Source organism: Anomaloglossus baeobatrachus, chromosome 2 (genome assembly GCF_048569485.1).
Source record: "Anomaloglossus baeobatrachus isolate aAnoBae1 chromosome 2, aAnoBae1.hap1, whole genome shotgun sequence".
NCBI lineage: Eukaryota > Metazoa > Chordata > Amphibia > Anura > Aromobatidae > Anomaloglossus > Anomaloglossus baeobatrachus.
This window is the reverse complement of record NC_134354.1, coordinates 705,177,401-705,197,490: the sequence shown is the minus strand read 5'-3', so window position 1 is coordinate 705,197,490 and position 20,090 is coordinate 705,177,401. Positions and strand designations below refer to the sequence as shown.

Here is a 20,090-nt window from a genome sequence, read left to right as displayed (position 1 = left end):
GCGGGGATCATGGGAGCGGTAGTGCCTGCGTGTGTGCGGGGATCATGGGAGCGGTAGTGCCTGCGTGTGTGCGGGGATCATGGGTGCAGTAGTGCCGGGGTGTGTGTTCAGTGTATACATGTGGAGGGCGGAGTGCGGGGGGGGTGGAGCCGAGCGGGGCCATGGGGCTGAGGATGTCAGTGCCGGGGACTGCATGGCTGGGGACAGGTGACTATTCGTGTATACATGCGGAGGGCGGGGGGGAGGGGTGGAGCAGAGTTACGCTGGTAACCATGGTACATAATCGGGTAACTATGCAAAGCGCTTTGCTTAGTTACCAGATGTGTACCATGGTTACCAGCGTACGCCGGCTCCCGGCACAATCCCAGCAACGCAAGGGTATGTCTCGGCTGGGTTGCCGGTGTGGGCTGCAGCAGTAACCTGGGAGTCGGGGCTCCGTGTGGGTTTGGGTAAAGGTGTCGGGCGTCGTCCTGTCGCGCTGTAGTTCGTGCTGTTCACTTAGCTGAGCCGTTGGTCGCAGGCACTTTAGCGCGAGCGCTGTGGCGACGGTTGTCACTGTAATGACGTCATTTTGGAGCAAGACAGACAGAATAAGGCAATTATATATATACTGTAGATATTTGTCCATATACCCTCTCAGCCAATAACCCAATGTCTGTGCTGCAGGTGCGGATAGTAACCTCCCATAACATTTTCTCTTCTAGATCGGAAGCCCGTTTCTACGCACCTCCCCTTGGCGAGTACTCGCGCCTCAGCTGCAGATGAAGAGAAACTTCTCCAAATCCTGCAGGACATGCTTGAAAAATTGGCTACTGGTTCCTGTAAATCATAGCCACGGCATCGGGTTCAAGTTTGATTAACATAATAAGACAGATGTTTGCATTTAACATCACTAGATACTAAATAAGATCTGTACGGGATCAGTGCGGCGCTGTGCATCCCTGCACTGAATGTACTCACGCTTACACACCGGTGCTGCCTGTCAGTGTGTACTCCTCTGTATAACTACAGCTGTAATGGAAGATAGCAGACGAGCTCTCGCCAGGCTGCTGCGAAACGCTTCAGCCAGAATAGCCCAACTTTGCAACCTTACATTCTGCGGACTGACTATGGGTCCCGACCTGAACTAGACATCCTTATCTCTGCCTCAGGCTGAGCCTGAGCTGTGAGACCTGCGCAGCGTCTGGAAGACGCCATATGTTAATGCTGCCTTAAAGGGTTACCTATTTTACTGTCACTGTGAGTGAGCCCAAAATGTGCAGAGCTTTTTTTTTTTCTTGGATGTAAACTTCAAGAGAAGTGGATCTTAGAAATTATCTGAATAGTAAATGGATACGTCAGGATTCAAGGTGGACAAATCAATACTCAAGTTTTGCCATATTATAATCTCGCTGGTCCATGTCATAGGACAAAACAATCACTGATCTCGGGGAGACCAGCAGGAGAAAACACTGCCGGCAGCCAGCGAAGGCGCTCAACACAGTGAAATCCTAGGTCCATGTAATACAAAGAGAGAATTCAGAAGAAGATCACTGAAGATCAACGGAGATTAAGAAATAGGATTTTATTATTCTACGCATTTCGGAGCTGTACAACCCCTTCTTCAGGAACAAAAAGCGATAATGTACATTATTGATATTTGTTCCTGAAGAAGGGGTTTTACAGCTTCGAAACTCGTAGAACAAAAAAATCCGATGTCTTAATCCCCGTTGATTTTCAGTGATCATCTTCTGGCAGCGTGGATAGATCTTTCCTTCCTCCATCTCCAACGCCATCTTCCTGGGTTCTGCAGCAGCCTTCCTCAACATGTAGTTATAGTGGTTGTGTCTATAACACAACCACACCAGGTTAGTGCACCTTTAAAATTCTTTCTGGTACCACCAGATAAGACACCATTTACGCCCCCATTCTTTGTCATTTCAGTTTCACGACACAGAGATAATTCAGCCATGTAGTGTTAAGGGTGCTTTACACACTGCGACATTGCTAGCGATGTCTAGGGCGATAGCACTGGCCCCAGTCTCTCGTGCGACATTTGGTGCTCGCTGCCGTAGCGAACATTATTGCTACGGCAGCGTCACACGAACATACCTTGTCAGCGACGTCGCTGTGACTGCTGAACAATCCCAATCAGTAACTGTGGCGTCACTAAGCGGCCGGCCAATAGAAGCGGAGGGGCAGAGATGAGTGGGACATAACATCCCGCCCACCTCCTTCCTTCCGCATTGCCGGTGGACGCAGGTAAGGAGATGTTTGTTGTTCCTGTGGTGTCACACATTGTGATGTGTGACGCCGCAGGAACGACTAACAACATTGTACCTGCGGCAGCAGCGATATTAAAGGAAAGGAGCGACGTGTCAGCGATCACCATTGTTGAACGATTTTGAGATCGTTGGTGCCACACGCTGCGATGTCACTACCGGCGCCGGATGTGCGTCACTAACAACATGACCCCGACGATATATCGGTAGCGATGTCGCAGCGTGTAAAGCACCCTTTAGTGTGTTAATATCCTCACCTACCGCTTTCTCTGGGAATCAGTGCTGTTCTGCTCCTCTTCTCAGTGACATCCCCACTCTGCAGATTCCAGGTCACATTGTGCTTGGTATGTCCCAAAAATGGCTTTTACAATTTAAGTCTATGTAGGGTCAGAACAAAGCTCCATAGACGTACATTGTAAAAGAGACTTGTGGATCATGCATAGTGAGCCAGAGAGTGACGATTGTGGTGACGTCGCTGAGAAGAGGAGCAGAACGGTGCTGGACACCAGACAGCGCAGCAGTAGAGGAGTATATTATCACTCATACCCTACACTACATGCACATACACATTTAATAAAGAAGCACTACCATCTGTTTTATAATATATTATAATATTTAAGTATAAACATGATGAATTACTTTTCTTGGAGAAATCAAGAGTTAAAAAAGCAAAATGTTTTTTCCAAACACTTCCCTTTTATATATTTATTTTTTCAATCTGCCAAATTGTTAGATATATTGGCTTTTTTTTTATTGCTCATCTCTATCCATTTGCTTGGCATGGCTCCCAAGATTTATTTGGGGGTGGTTTTAGCCTATTCTTTCTCAACCTGTGAGGCCCCCCCCCCCCCGCACACACACACGCACACACGTAAGGACCATAAAAATGAGCACTAAATAAAAAGCCCCATATATATCAGATTAAAAAAAAAAAAAAAAAAGGATCACTCAGCGAAGAAACAGAAGTAACAAAAGAATAAAATGTAGCCACTTATAATCTGGCCCGATCTCTCCTTTTCATATAGAATATTGTTATAGCTCAACATGTAATAAGATACCTGTGTATATTTCAGCACAGAATGAGGAGGATACAGCTACTGCCAAAGGGTTAATCTAGTAGAGAAGGAAATGGCTGCTTCAAAAGCGTTAGTCTGGGACTCTGCATTTTATGTAGTGAGACTATCATACTGAAACGCTGTGCCAAGTTTTATTGCTGTAGTTTGTCGTCCTGTCCTGCTCTATACTATACAGTGAAACCTTGGTTAATGAGAACAATCCGTTCTGGGAGTGTGGTTGTTAACCATGTTAGGCTACTTTCACACATCCGGTTTGAGCCGTGCGGCTCAATCTGGCTGTGAAACCTATGTAATGGATGCGGCGAAAACACCGCATCCTTTGCATAAGTTTTTACATGCGGCTGGTCCGTTTTTTTCCGGTTGCGGCACGCTACTGAGCATGCGCAGTGGAAAAAACCGCATGCGGCGTCCGGATGCGTTTTTTGCCGCATCCGGCATCCATAGGCATGCATTGAAAATGCGCCGCAGCGGCCGGATGCGGCGCGATGCGGTTTTTTTTTGCCGGAGCAAAAAACATTGCAGGGAACGTTCTATCCGGCCGCCGCATCGGCTAAATCTGCCGCATGCGGCAAAAACCGGACCGAACGCAAGCCCCTGCGGCACAATACGGCACTAATGTAAGTCTATGCAAAAAAAAAACGCAACCAGCGTTACAAAAGCCAGTTGCGTTTTTTCTGCAGAACGCCATATTGTGCCGCAGAGCAAAAATCCGGATGTGTGAAAGTAGCCTTTTCTTTATCGCTTCATTGGGGGACACAGAGACCATGGGTTGTATGCTGCTGCCACTAGGAGGCGACACTAAGCAAAATAAGGAAAACTCCTCCTATGCAGTATACACCCACCAACTGGCAATTGTACCTCAGTTTAAGCTTAGTGTCCATAGGAGGTGGACACACTTGGGGCTGCTCCAGCCTCTCAGGTTTGTATTTTTAATCTTTTCCCCTTTTTCTTTTCAGACACAGCTCGTCGGGCGACAGGGTGTAATAGCTCACCCTGCTCTCCCCCCTAGAGGCCGGTCGCACAGAAGTGGGGTCCATCCGCCACTTCCGTTGACTTCCGTGCCTGTCTGGCAGGACCCTACCCCCCTAACACTCTCAAGACTGTTTGGGGGGCATCCGCACAGAGGGACAGGCGGATGGTCCTTGCCCCCCTCCCCCTGCACGCCCGCCCTCCACAGCCGGCCTGATCAGGGAGGGGAGACGAAAAAATCATTGGAGAACCCTGTCTCCCTATGTCCTTCCCAGGGATCAAGCCAAGGAGTATAGGATCAAGCAAAGAGGACTATCAGCCACCGGGACAGGTACCCATCCCTTGTCCCGGGTCATGGGGGGCTCTGTTCCAAAAAAAAAAAAAAAAATAAAATAAAAAAAAAAAATGTCTCTTTAAATCATTATCTATCAAGCTTCGTTCTTACCCGGGTCAGCTTCCCCCCAGGCAGTACGCCCGGCTCCCCCACAAGGAGAGGGCACCCCAACCCCGTCCTCGGCTCCCCCTGCGGCCTCACCTAAAAATCTAGTCCCCGGCTTCCCTCCGGCCTAGCTCCCGTCAGGCCACGCCCCCTCCCGGCCGGCCTATCGCGTCTGCCCTTACTTCTAGCAGGCCCGCCCGCTCCAGCAGCCAGTCAGGGGAGGCCTCTGCGCGCCCTTTCTCAGCCAACCACGGGCCTCCTCTCTCTCTCCCGGCCGATACCTGCAGTCTGCGCGCCGTTTTTTCGCGCTCTTTTTTCGGCTCCTCCTCTGGCCTGGGCCCTCAGCAGCATTCACTGCCCTGCGATCTCCTGTGCGGCAGACACGCTCCACGTGCAGCCACCGGCCTCACGTCCCTGCAGCTCCTCGGAGCCCCCACCTCTGCTCCCTCAGCCTGCATAGCTGAACAGGAAGCGCCTGCATACAGAGACAGCTCAAACACAGATCGACAGAATCTGGGTAAGCTCTGCCACTGGGAGGCAGCTCCTTCCCCAGTACCTCATCCACCTGGCATCCTCCTGTCTCTCTTCCCTTGCCTCACTCCCTCTCTTCTGTCCTATGTCCAGCACAAGAGCGACCCGCTCTCAGACACAGGCCATAGTACGTCACTTCGCCTGCTCCTCTTGCCTAAAGAAATTTCCCTCAGGGCAGTCCTCCCCCATCTGCGTAGCCTGTAGCACCCCTAACATGACTACTACGGAGCCCCCCACCGCCCGTAACGAGGACTCGGCCCCCATGCCTGGGTGGGCCTCAGCACTCTCCCAGTCCGTGGACAACCTAACTAACATGTCTCAGTCCTTAGCTTCGGCCATAGACCGTCTGTCCGCCTCCTCCTCTGGAGTCCCTCCGGTGACCCAGAGCGAGTCTGAGCCCGCAGCGCCTCCAGCCCGGCAAGGCAGAACCCACAGGAGGTCTAGGAAGCGGTCCCTCTCTGGGTCATCCTCCAGCTCCCCTAGCCCTGCTATGGCCGCCAGAGCATCACGCTCGCCGTCTCCTGCCTCTTCTGCGGCAGCTCCAGATTCGGACCAGGACTCTGCTTCTGACTCCGATCTGGACTCTGAACATATATCCAAGCTGACCGGTATGATGGACAGTCTGGTCATTGCTGTCAATCAGACCCTAGAGGTACAGGATATTGACCCGGCGCCTACCTGTCAATCAGTCCCTTTCAAGAGAGCCAAGAAGCTGCCAAGAAGCTTTGGCAACCACAGGGAGTTTGAGGATATTTTTTCCAGACAGTGGGAACATCCTGACAAGCGTTTCCAGAAGCGCAAGCGCGCTCAGGTCCTTTATCCCTTCCCACCGGAACTGCTTCAGAAGTGGTCAGTGGCCCCTTCAGTGGATCCTCCGATCTCCCGACTCTCGTCCAGCACCACCCTGGCGCTGTCCGATGGAGCCTCCCTGAAGGATCCCTCGGACAGGACCATAGAATCCTTAGCCAGGTCGGCCTTTGAAGCCTCCGGCTCTGCCATCACTCCAGCCTTCGCAACCACCTGGGTTTCCAAGGCTGTCTTCGCCTGGGCAAAGCTCCTTCGGCGTGGTATCCTGGCTGACGCTCCCAGACCAGAGCTGGCAGATCTGGCAGATCAGATCACTCATGCCGGAAAGTATCTAGTCGCTGCGTCCCTTGACTCTGCTGCTTCTGCTGCCCTGGCAGCCGGCAACATTACTGCAATCCGCAGAGCCCTGTGGCTTAAAGCGTGGAACGCGGACTCAGCATCCAAAAAGTCTCTCACCAGTCTTCCCTTTGTCGGTGCCAGACTCTTCGGAGAAAAGCTGGACAAGATCATCTCTGAGGCTACGGGAGGCAAGAGTACCTTCCTCCCCCAACAGAGGACCCCTCGTGCCCCTCCAAAGCGGCGGCCTTTTCCTTTTCGCCCCTTTCGTCAATTCTCCACCAACAACAACTCACGTCGGGAGCGGTCCCCAGCGCGTCAGGAGAGACGGAAGCCCTCCTTCAAGGCAACACCCCACTGGCGTTCCTGGCGTTCTCGTGGCCAGCAGTCCAAGTCCTCCAGGTCCAGATCCCACAGATTTTCCTCTGCATGACTGGGCTCCCGTCACCGGGTCCCAATCCAGGGTCGGCGGTCGTCTCCGCATGTTCAGAAGCACGTGGCTTTCCGTGATAGACGACGCCTGGGTTCGAGACGTCATCTCTCACGGCTACAAAATAGAGTTTTCTTCGCTCCCACGCTCACGCTTCGTCCAGTCCAAACCCCCCAAGGACCCCTCCCTCACAAAGGGCTTCTTCGCAGCCATTCAGGCCATGCGAGACTCTGGGGTCATCATCTCCGTACCTCCTCAAGACAGATTCCGGGGTTTTTATTCAAACCTTTTCGTGGTACCGAAGAACGGCACAGTCCACCCCATCCTGGATCTCAAGCGCCTCAACAGGCGAGTCCGTCTCCGGCGATTCCGCATGGAGTCTCTGCGCTCAGTGATAGCGTCCATGGAACCAGGGGAGTTCCTTTGCTCGGTGGACATCCAGGACGCCTATCTCCACATACCGATCTTTCCAGCTCATCAGAGATTCCTACGCTTCATGGTTCAGGGACAACACTTCCAGTTCACTGCCCTTCCCTTCGGGCTCTCGACAGCTCCCAGTCTTCACCAAGGTAATGGCTACTGTCATGGCTATTCTTCGGACCCGGGGGATTCTAGCCATCCCGTATCTGGACGACATTTTGATCAAGGCTCCCTCGGCGGCGGAGTGCCGCGACAGTCTCAACATCACTCTGGATACTCTATCCCGTCTCGGCTGGTTGATCAACAGACCAAAGTCATCTCTGATCACGTCTCAACGCATCTCATTCCTCGGCATGATCTTCGATACCACTCAAGCGAAGGTTCTTCTGCCCAAGGACAAACTCACAGCTATCCTCAGGGGGATTTGGAAGCTCCAACGCGCACCTCGCTGCTCCCTTCGATACTGCATGAGCATTCTCGGGAAGATGGTGGCGTCAATGGAGGCGGTGCCCTACAGTCAATTCCACACTCGCCCCCTTCAAGGTCTCCTTCTCGCAGCATGGGACAAGTCTCCTCACTCTCTGGATCGACTAATTGCGATCCCTCCTCGAGTCAGGGAGTCATTGGAATGGTGGAGATGCTCTCCCCTCACCCTCCAAGGGAGATCATTTCTTCCCCTTCGATGGAGGGTCGTCACGACAGACGCCAGCCTACTAGGTTGGGGGGCCACCTTCCAGGACCTCACAGTTCAGGGTCGCTGGACCGAGCCGGAAACCAAGCTTCCCATCAACATCTTGGAACTCAGATCAGTTCGCCTAGCTCTCTTCCAGTGGAAGGCTCTGCTTCGCGGACACCCAGTTCGGGTGCAGTCCGACAATGCAACCACGGTAGCCTACATAAACCATCAAGGCGGAACACGCAGCCGAGCGGCAATGAGAGAGGTATCCCAAATCCTCGACTGGGCCGAACAAAACGTCCCAGCGATTTCGGCGGTCCACATCCCAGGCGTGGACAATTGGGCCGCCGACTTCCTCAGCCGAGAGGGTCTCGACGCGGGAGAGTGGTCCCTCAATCCCAGAATCTTCCAGCAGATCTGTTCCAGGTGGGGGACCCCCGACGTGGATCTCCTGGCCTCCAGGTGGAATCACAAGGTCCCCCAGTTCGTCTCCAGGGCAAGAGACCCACTAGCGCTCGCAACGGACGCCCTAGCGATCCCCTGGTCGCAGTTCTCTCTGCCGTACCTCTTCCCTCCACTTCCGCTTATACCCAAGCTAGTCAAGAAGATCAAGGCGGAGGGAGTTCCGGTGATCCTCGTGGCCCCAGATTGGCCTCGTCGCCCGTGGTACGCAGAGCTCGTGCACCTTCTCGCCGACGCTCCGTGGAGACTTCCAGACGTCCAGGACCTTCTCACCCAAGGGCCTTTTCTTCACCAGAATTCACAGTCGCTCAATTTAACGGCATGGCTGTTGAAGCCGCAGTACTAACTTCCGCGGGATTCTCAGGTAAGGTCGTCCAGACGATGATCAAAGCTCGGAAGTCTTCTTCTTCCCGCATTTACCACCGGACGTGGAAGGCCTATTTCCGCTGGTGTGAAGCTAACCAGGTCACAGCCATGACCTTCTCCTTGCCAGTTCTGTTGTCATTCCTACAGTCTGGTCTGGATGCTGGATTAGCACTCAGCTCCCTCAAGGGGCAAGTGTCTGCTCTTTCCATTCTCTTTCAAAGGAGGATTGCTTCTCGTTCACAGGTTCGTACATTCATTCAGGGGGCCGCGCATGCGGCGCCCCCCGTTCAACCTCCAGTGGAGCCCTGGGACCTCAACCTGGTTCTGTCCGTTCTCCAGCATTCTCCCTTCGAACCTATGCATGAGATGTCCCTCACGTTCCTCTCTTGGAAGGTCGCCTTCTTAGTTGCCATCACGTCAATCAGGCGGGTATCTGAACTAGCGGCGCTTTCCTGCCGCTCTCCATACCTTGTCTTCCACCAGGATAAGGTAGTCCTCCGTCCGGTTCCGTCCTTTCTGCCCAAGGTGGTTTCCGCTTTCCATCTTAACGAGGACATTGTTCTCCCCTCCTTTTGTCCGAATCCTTCACACCCTCGTGAGATTCTTCTCCACAGGCTGGACTTGGTCAGAGCTCTCCGTTGGTACATTTCCAGGACCTCTCAATTCAGACGGTCGGATTCCCTTTTTGTACTTCCGTCTGGCCCGCGCAGAGGCCTATCTGCCTCCAAGTCCTCCATTGCGCGATGGATTCGCTCTGCCGTACTGGAAGCCTACCGGGTAAGAGGGAGAACGCGCCCACTCAGGATTACGGCCCATTCCACCAGGGCGGTGGGAGCCTCGTGGGCGGTCCGTCACCACGCTACAGCGTCGCAGCTTTGCAAAGCGGCCACCTGGTCTTCGCTCCACACTTTCACAAAGTTCTACAGGGTCCACACTTTCGCATCCGCCGATGCGAGCCTCGGTAGACTAGTTCTGCAGGCTGCAGTGGACCGAGGTCAGCCCTGAGAGTAATACTAGATCCACCCGTGGGACTGCTTTAGGACGTCCCATGGTCTCTGTGTCCCCCAATGAAGCGATAAAGAAAAGTAGATTTTGGGTACTCACCGTAAAATCTCTTTCTTGGAGCCTTCATTGGGGGACACAGCACCCGCCCTTGTGGTGGACATATGTTACTGTTCAATGTTTCTGTTGAATGTTCAGTTTAATGTCCACTTCTGTACGATTGTTCGTTTTTTTCTACTGTTGTCTCCTATTGCTTTCTCACTAACTGAGGTACAATTGCCAGTTGGTGGGTGTATACTGCATAGGAGGAGTTTTCCTTATTTTGCTTAGTGTCGCCTTCTAGTGGCAGCAGCATACAACCCATGGTCTCTGTGTCCCCCAATGAAGGCTCCAAGAAAGAGATTTTACGGTGAGTACCCAAAATCTACTTATTCGTTCAGCAAAGCAAGATTTCCCATTGGAAATCATTGCAATGCTGACAATTCGTTCCACAACTTGTTAAATGTCCCATCCTGGTACCCTATTCTATCATTCCACACATGCACAAGCACACACAAACACAAACACACACACACATTATGCTCACCTTACCTTCCATTCCATCGCCGGTCTCCTGGGACTTGCTGTTCTCCGGTACGGGCTGTGTATCGGGTTACCATAACGACGAGGGAGGAACTTCCGCTGCCAGAGCGCTGACGTCAAAGGCAGGTGTTGCTTGCCTCTGATTGGCCAGCAAGCTGCCTTTGAGTAGCGTCTGACAAGAGAACTTCCTGCTTCGTCGCTATGGTTGCCGATGCACAGCCTGGAGTGGAGCGGCGAACTACAGGACCCAGGACACCGGCGATGAAACTGAAGGTACACATATTATGCTCACCTTACCTTCCGTTCCATCGCCAGCCTCCTGGGTCTTGTAGTTCGCCGCGAGGACATCTCAATGAACCAGCGGTATAAGAACCATGAGGCCGGCGGTGGAACGGAAGGGAAGGTGAGCATAATACTGTGTTTGTGTGTTTTGCAAGTGCGGTGGATGTACGGAACCGGAAGTGTGTGCGGTGAGGATTTTGCTCGTACAGCAAAGCTTTCTCGTAAATCGGGTTACAAATACAGAAAGCTTTGCTTGTTAAGCGAAATTCTCGTTAAGTTGGTTACTCGTTAAGCGAGGTTCCACTGTATTTTGAAGTGTACTAGGAGTTGATTGGTTCCAAGTTGAAATACACCAAGACTTAGGATACAATTGCCTTGGTTAATAATAATTCACATCTAACCAGTAAAGAGAAGATTGGTTCAGATTTGTAATATAAATGTATTTTTTGCAGTGGTCAATTTTCACTGGACTTCTAATACAGCATGAGATTGTAACCAATCTTGTGGTTGCATTTTCTATATATTTGTACATATGTTTTGGGGAGTTTCACTAGTGGAGAGGAGATTGTCCTAGGAGGGCTTATGTACTGTTATAAATTATATCTGCTGGAAATGGTTTTTAATTTTTACATCTTTTTAATATGAAGCTAGAGCATGCACATAATGGTAGACTATCTGAGATGGTTTTTACTTAGGGGTTGTTCCGTTAAGAAAAACAGAACTCTTACAGAGACCGCGCCACTGCTGACAATGGGTTGAATGTGGTATTACAGCTCAGCGCCATTCGCTTCACTGTGGCGAAGATGCAACAACAGACATAAGCAATGTTGTGGGGTGGTGGTGTTTTAATAATCAAGGATAACCACTAAAAATAAAAGCAGGGCAGAGGAGAGGGTATTGCCCACAACAGTTTATTAATTATGCTTTTATGTGGCATAAGACTTTGCTTGTTTATTATTAGGAGCACAATGTGATCTGTTTTAAAATAAAGCAATAGTAACCTAAAAAGTACCTCAGAAGGATGTTGGGCTGCGGCCTTCTGCTTTGGATGCTCTGTACATAGCCATTGACTAATAGGACAGAAATTTGAGTGCACAGTAGGGGAAGAAAGGGTTGGGGGGATATATAGACAGTATGGGGCGCTAAGGGGTGGGGGATTTGAAGATACAGTATGGAGAGCTAAGGGGTGGGGGATTTGAAGATACAGTATGGGGAGCTTAAGGGGTGGGGGATTTGAAGACACAGTATGGGGAGCTAAGGGGTGGGGGATTTGAAGACACAGTATGGGGAGCTAAGGGGTGGGGGATTTGAAGACACAGTATGGGGAGCTAAGGGGTGGGGGATTTGAAGACACAGTATGGGGAGCTAAGGGGTGGGGGATTTGAAGACACAGTATGGGGAGCTAAGGGGTGGGGGATTTGAAGACACAGTATGGGGAGCTAAGGGGTGGGGGATTTGAAGACAGTATGGGGCGCTAAGGGGTGGGGGATTTGAAGACAGTATGGGGAGCTAAGGGGTGGGGGATTTGAAGACAGTATGGGGAGCTAAAGGTGGGGGATTTGAAGACAGTATGGGGAGCTAAGGGGTGGGGGATTTGAAGACAGTATGGGGAGCTAAAGGGTGGGGGATTTGAAGACACAGTATGGGGAGCGAGGAGGGAGAAATTTGAGGGCACAGTAAGGGGTTTAGTGTGGAGGTACTGAGGACACAGTATGGGATGAGGGAAAGGTGAGGAGGTACAGAGTAGAGACTGGGCTGTGGTATGGGGGGTAGGACATTGTGTGGCAACACCTAGGAGAGGAGGGGGATATGTGATGGGGAGGGGGATATGTGATGGGGGCAATAGTATAGAAACTGGGCACTATAGAAAGACAGTGTGAAGATGGGGTCAAGTATGGAAAGGGGAGGGTATATTTTATGCAGGGAACACAATGAGGGTCACTTATTTATTCTGGTGCACCGCGTAGGGCAGATATTTTTATTCAGGAGTATAATTCGTCTGCTATATTTAAAGCCATAGTGTCAGGATGTGCTGAAGAAGACCAGAGAAGATGGAAGACTGCAGATACAAGCTGTGGATGTGAAAAGTCAGAGTCTGGACAAGATGAAGAAAAGAAAGAGGACTCCAGAGACTACATCATCTATAAGGTACCTGGATGTAATTTGATTAAAATTGTGATACTGACTCATTCTCATCAGTACTATGGTTCCTGTATGATCTGCAGTCTGATGATGACTGATACCAAGACTAAGGACATAGTTAGGAGTTGTAAGTTCAGGCAATACAAAATATATTATATTATATATATGGGCCTGACCTGACAGTACATCAATCATAATGATAGTGTTCTGGTGATGTATTTCTCTACTGATGAGTTGTGATGCGGTGTTGCTGTACTGATGGTGGTTCTAGTACTGTACATTATATCACAAAAGTGAGTGCACCCCTCCTTTGCGTATGGAGTTAACCAGAGCTTCTCAGGAGCCACTGGAGCCTCTTCTGCTCCTCCATGACGATATCACAGAGCTAGTGGATGTTAGAGACCTTGCGTTTCTCCACCTTCTGTTTGAGAATACCCCACAAATGCTCTATAGGGTTTAGGGCTGGAGACTCTTGGCCGGTCCAGCACCTTTACAATCCCTTTCTTTAGAAAGGCAGTGGTGGTCCTGGAGGTGTGTTTGTGGTTATGTTGGAATACTGCTCTGCAGCCCAGTTTTTTTCCCTCAATGAACTGTAGCTCCTGGCAGTCCTTATGCAGCCTCAAACCATGACACTCCCTCCACCATGCTTTACTGTAGGCAAGACACACTTGTCTTTATTCTCACCTTGTTGATGCCACACACGCTTGACATTATATAAACCAAATAAGTTTCTTAATCTCATCAGACTACAGGACATGGCTCCAGTGATCTACAGTATGTCCATAAGTCTACTTTTTTTCTGTAAACTGTTTGCGGCTTTCTTGTGCATCATCGTTAGAAGAGGCTTCCTTCCTGGAGGACAACCATGCAGACCATTTTGATGCAGTGTGTGGCGTATGGTCTGAGCAATGACAGGCTAACCTCCCACCCTTCTAACCTCTGCAGCAATGCTGGCAGCACTCATACATCTATTTTGAATACACAACCTCTGGATATGATGCTGGACACGTGCACTTAACTTCTTTGCTCAACCATGGCGAGGCCTGTTCTGAGTGGAACCTTAGTTTTAACCACTGTATAGTCTGCACGTCAGTGGTGAGAGTGGGAGGTCATAAAACCACAAGAATGGGATTTGCATACATGCAGTCATGTGCCAACTAAAACATGCATAGCCTCACTCAATGAAAATGAACTGAGCAATGCTTGATACAGACTAGTTGTAATGTGGTCAGAAGGGGCGGGGGGGGGGGGGGGTAAAGCATACTTATGCTCATATGACTGTCCACTAGCAAGGGAGAATCCTAAAAGTGAGCAGTACATGCGCTGTAAGAATGCAGAAGTGTGCAATCATCTGAAAAGGCGGACAAGCCCTTTAATTCTAACATTAAGCAGTTTAACATACCCAATCCTAACAGTGTAATGCACTTCCTGTCAGGATTCAGCTCTTGCTGGTTCCAGCAGTAATCACATGACCACTCCACTCATACGTGATCTTCTTACGGTCATGTGACAATGGGCTTTTCTTCCTGTTTTCTTTTTTTTCACTGAACGTAGAGAGAATGTCATGTGCTGACAAGCTGCTCTTCTTAAGTGTGCAAATATCCTATGCATGATTAGTCACACGACAACTACCCAAACAATTCTTGAACCAGATACTGGAACACCTAGATACACCTCTGACCTGCTGCCAAGTAGTCCATCTACATCCCCACCACGGATTGTACACTTTGCATAGGCAGAAAGCTGCCAATCAGTGGTAGGGGTGGAGTTATACAAAGGTGAGTATTGAGAGAACTGATCTGCTGCAATGAGGCCTCATTGAGACGTCCTTGGGGCACGTACATGTATCTGTTTATTCACGGATACCCTTTATAACCTATGGTGCTATTTACAGGTCAGTGCTTGTACAGATTGTATGGCCAGTCAAAACACATGGAGACATGTCCGTTTGTTACAGTATCAAGGATGAAAAGGGACATTATAATAAATCTATGCTGTACATGTTTTTCACAAACCCACACAGAACATGCGTCTGCTGTACACATTTAACATTGCAATGTATAAGAGACGCTAGGTCATTTCTTTATCCATCTGTGAGAAACAATGGCACACTGATGCAAAAACACTAAGGATGTAGACTTTAAAGAATCTGTCATCAGTGTTTTAATAATTCTGGTTGTAACGGCCACTGAGTGTTTTTTTAATTGTCTATATACTAATGATGAGTGAGCATTACCAGGCTTGAGTCAAGCCAGTCTAAGCAGCCAACTGTTGGTTACGAGTACCGAGCACCCAAGCATGGTAGTGCCCACTGATCACTAGTTACGAGTACTGAACACCCAAAAATGCTAGTACTTATTCATTTATAGTCTGTACCATCATAATGAAAATTATTGAAATGGGGTTTGAATGAATCTGGTCCTGTATGTGACAGAGGAGAGGTCGGTATCTCCAGCGGTCGGTGTGTGCCCCCACCCTAAGGGGCACTTTGGACACTAAGACATTGCAGCTGCGATGTCGGTGGGGCCAAATTGAAAGTGACACACATCCAGCGTCGCAGGCGATATCGTAGTGTGTAAATCCTTTTTGATATGATTAACGAGCGCAAAAGTGTCGTATCATTGGTGTAGGGTCCGGCATTTCCATGAATTGGGAAATACCGATGTTACGATGTTGTTCCTCGTTTCTGCGGCAGCGCACATCGCTGTGCATGAAGCCGCAGGAGCGAGGAACATCTCCTTACCTGCGTCCTGCGGCTCACGCCGGCTATGCGGAAGGATGGAGGTGGGCGGGATGTTTACGTCCCGCTCATCTCCGCCCTTCCGCTTCTATTGGTCGCCTGCCGTGTGACGTCGCTATGACGCCACACGACCTGCTCCCTTAATAAGGAGCCGGTTCGCCGGCCAGAGCAACGTCGCAGGGCAGGTGAGTGCATGTGAAGCTGCCGTAGCGATAATGTTCGCTACGCCAGCTATCACCATGATATCGCTGCTGCGACGGGGGCGGGGACTATCGCAGCATTGATGTTGTAGTGTGCAAAGTGCCCCTAAGAGATGAAGTTATGTGGCAATGTACATGAGGTGAGTCAGATCTCAAAATAAAAATAAGCCACAATAAGTAAATGCCACAATCTTTAATCATCATTTGCACAGACTTTATTTACATTTAGTATTCAGTAACAAAATATTGTAAAATCAACATTTACAGAAATCAGAAAATATTAATTGTATCTAGTTAAAAGCTCAACAAGATTAAATTACTTAGTAATGAATTAACAACTTAAAAGGTGTTGTCCAGGATATACATGTGAATGCTTTAAAATAAAAGGCAATAGTGAAATGTCCGCCACTCTGGTGGTCCTCAAGGTTTCCGTTTACTTCCCTGCAGCTGCACACTACCCGTGACTGCTGCCTCAGAGGTCTCATGCTGGACACATATGCATCACCTTGAAGGCCATTGATTGTCTGCAGTGGTCACAGGGGCAAACGCCATGTGATTAGCTGCACAGAAGACGACAGTCAGGGACTATGAGAGCGCTGGAGCTGCTGCGGTTTAAACATTTAAGTAATGTTCGTACACTTTAAAGCATTCCCTGCCGTTACATTCAGTCTTATATTCTGGACACCCCTTTAATGTGGTCCCTTGTAGTTTTCAAATCACGTAAACAATGTATCAGCAGCAATTTAATAGCAAAAAAAGGCGATTAAACCTTTCACAAGATCTACGGTACTCGTCTGTAGCCAAACTCTGGATACCCCTGAAAATGGAGTCACGGTGGAATTGAAATTCATTTATAAACTCTTCCGTATAGAGAATTCCCCCAGACATGGGGCGGCCGGCAGGCACTTCGTATTGGTCACTTGCCGTACTGCGTACAAGAAAGCCTAATATCTGCCGATGGCGCATGGTGATACTTTACTGTAACGCACACTTTCTACTCCCGCTAAGATCCATGCTACATGGCAGGTTTATACCGATGTTCGCCACATAGTGAGCACAAACTATAAGAGCCGTTTCACATCTCCGGTATTTTGCCGGAAGCCGGCACACATGAAGTACAGTTACATTGATTTACAGTGGAAGCACGACAGCATGTGGACACATGCGGTTGTGTATGAAGCACACAACCCACATAGTGTCGCACTTCCTCTGTAAATGAATGTAACTGTACTTCATGTGTGCCGGATCCGGCTTCCGGCAAAATACCGGAGTTGTGAAACGGCCTAATGAGTCAGTCACCATCCAACACAGCTCAATATGACCCTGCCTCCATTAAAGGTTTACAGTCTTTATTACAGTGCAACTTAATGTTAATGTCTTGTTATAGGTGCTTTTCCATAATCAACATTTAATAACATCTACAGGATCGGTGACAGATGATGAGCAGGGTCCATCCTCATGTAAATGAAGCAGCAATGCTAATGCGTGACCACTACTCCCATAAACAATGAGTGGTGCAGTGTAGTAGCCATAGATGTACACCGCTGCTTCACCTACACAGGGTGATCAAGGACCCATTCTTGGTATTGCTGAGAATCCCAATAGTCAGACCCTGTCAGATTATACATAGTTTACCTATCCTATGGCTGGGTGATTATGAGAATCTGGCCATGTTTTTGCTATTTAGGCCTCGGTCCACTTTCGTTTTGAACGGACGAATGCAATCCGATAAAACATCAGAGTGCACTCGCACCAGTGCAAAACTGCGATATCAGCATCAGAAAAGAATCACAGCATGCTGCATTTGGCAGGGAGTCTCTGCTCACGCACCCATACAACCTAATGGGTGGATGTGAAACATCGCACTGCACTTGCATGTCATCCGAGTGCCGTGCGATGTACGCAGAAACAGGCCAGGGAGGACGTGGGGAAAACGTGCTCCCTCCCCCTCCTCCGCAGCTGTGATCCGATCGCAAGAATGGATCACAGTCGCATGACCCTTGGCTGACGCTCACAGCAGAGCGGGAGATGAAGGTCATTAGCATATTGTATCTGATGCTCTCACATCTTACGCTATGTGCAAGTGGAACAGAGGCCTTAATCTGAGAGTAGCATAAATTGGGCGTTGAAACCCTGAATCAGGGATGTGTCATTTATTAGGCTGTGTGCTGTAGTTTCAATACAATCAGTGTTTTATCAGCAGGAGATTTTCACTACAGGACTAGGTCTCATACGCAGCACGGTCCACTTAATATGTATAACCCCATCTCCACCACTGATTGGCAGTTTGCTTTCAATGCACAGTATACACAGACTGCTGTCAGTTACGGGTGTGGGTGGAGTTATACACAAATCAGCAATTTGGTCACTGCTGTATCTTAGGCATTGCATCACACCACAGTATTTTCCCCAGCCGAGAAAAAGTGTCCGATTATGCTAATCAGAAACTGATCGAAGTAGGATCAGTTTTTCTCAGATGTGGAGAATGTTAAAGAAAAAAAGAAAAGAAAAAAAAAAAAAACTTTCTCCCCCATTCTGTCAGTTTGTGAAAAATGTCATCCGAGTCTCAAAGGCAATTCCTGCGATCCCCTGCGATGCGGGGTGGGGGGGGAAATCGAACAGGTGCATGGTCCCACATAATAAGTGTTCTGAAAATACGGTCATCTGCATAGGCCCTAAAGCAGAGAAAACGGATTCTAGCAAAACTTCACCAAGCAGCCCAGTAAGTGTGACACATCGCTGGAATCAGGATCCCTGCCCCTACATTATGCTGCTCTCAGATTAAATAGCAAAAGCCTGCTGACAGATTTCCTTTCAATAAACATATGCTATTTCTGGTTTTCGATGTGAATACTGAGAATTGTAAAAAAAAAAAAGTTTGTTTAAGAGAACTGAGAGTCCTCAGTAGTTGATATTTTTAATGGCTAACTGAAAAGATGGTAATAATAGCAAGCTTTCCAGACTACTCAGGTCTCTTCATCAGGCATGGTATAACAAAATCTATGCCTGATGAAGAGACCTGAGTAGTCTGGAAAGCTTGCTATTATTACCATCTGTTCAGTTAGCCATTAAAAAGGTATCAACCACTGAGGACTCTCAGTTCTTTTAAACAAACTGTTCTTTATCTCTACTGGCTAACACGGTAAAAAGATATATTTTACCTGTATGAGAATTGTAAATGCACTTGGAACGTAATTCTCACACCCGGATGTGACCCTTTCTTCCTGCAGTCAGTTATATCATGAATGGTGACTATATACAGCCACCATTAAAAGGGGGCTTCATGCACATATTCATAGATGTGCAGGCAGGGCACAATCGTGGGAAGTGGAATAGAACATTTAAATGTATACACAAAAAGCTGAACTTTTCTGTTAGCGGTTTTACTTATTGGAAGTTATCAGAGCTATCAAAAATGTAATATCGGAGAAAAAAAAATACCTGTTAAAACCCACAATGCTCAGTGATTTCCTGCTGATATTTGTTCATTTGCCTTCAGTGGCCACAACAATAACACCCGAATGACAGCGGCCGCTGGAGATTGGTTACAGTCTACAGTCACAGTAGTCAACATGTCAACAAAGACCAGCAGGGGATTGGACTGAGAAGTAGTGTATGGTTTCTATGGTTTCTGACTTTTTATGCAGTTTTTTTCCTCTTGGAGCATTCCCTTTTAAGCTATGTGCACATGCCATTTTTTTTTTTCAGGTAGATTCTGCTGCAGAAACCACTAAAAAAAAAAAAATAAAAAAAATAAATAAATAAAAAAAAGACATTCGAAAGTGAGAACATCTGCACAGCAAGTGGATTTTACATAGAAATGCACATGGTCATACTTTCTGGTTTCCCAACAGGTTTAAAAAATGCTAAGTAGTTTAAGAGGGACATGTCCAGGCTTCTGCAGTTTTCTGCTTAGAGGACATTCTGCTTGTTCAATTACAAAGTACGCCTAAAAGCCACTAGAGCATTCTGCTATTTGCTAAAAAAAAAAAAAAAAAAAAAATATTTGCAGTACCAATATCATTTAATAAAGTGAAAAATCAGAAAAAAAAAAAAGTCACAAGCTATGGAAAACCCTGCACAAAAAAGACAAAAACAAACAAACTACACACTGGCTGCCAAAACCATCAGAAAAGCTCAGAAAAATTACAAAGAAAACCCCAAAAAGACTTAAGGGAAAAAGGGGAAGAATAATAAAAAACAAAGCAAAAAAAAACAAAAAAAAAAACACGAGTTCTTGAAGAGACCTCTCCTTGAAAAGTTTGGCGTGTTTGCTGGAGTTTAAAAACATTATGTGCACTTAGTCTTAAAGAGTTATTCCCATCTCCAAGATCCAAGTCTAATATTTAGTAGGAATAATAATAATAAT

The 20,090-nt window shown here is 48.3% G+C and overlaps 1 protein-coding gene across 1 annotated transcript in view; it reads left to right on the top strand.

The window, feature by feature from the left end:
* The window catches only part of DHRS12 (dehydrogenase/reductase 12), an 85,047-nt gene extending 83,459 nt beyond the window's left edge, over positions 1-1,588 (top strand). Inside the window, exon 10 of the mRNA XM_075337298.1 lies at positions 705-1,588. Within this exon, the coding sequence (XP_075193413.1) occupies positions 705-832 (128 nt within the window). The 3' untranslated portion in view covers positions 833-1,588. The remainder of the gene's footprint in view (positions 1-704) is intronic.
* Positions 1,589-20,090: the final 18,502 nt, after the last annotated feature.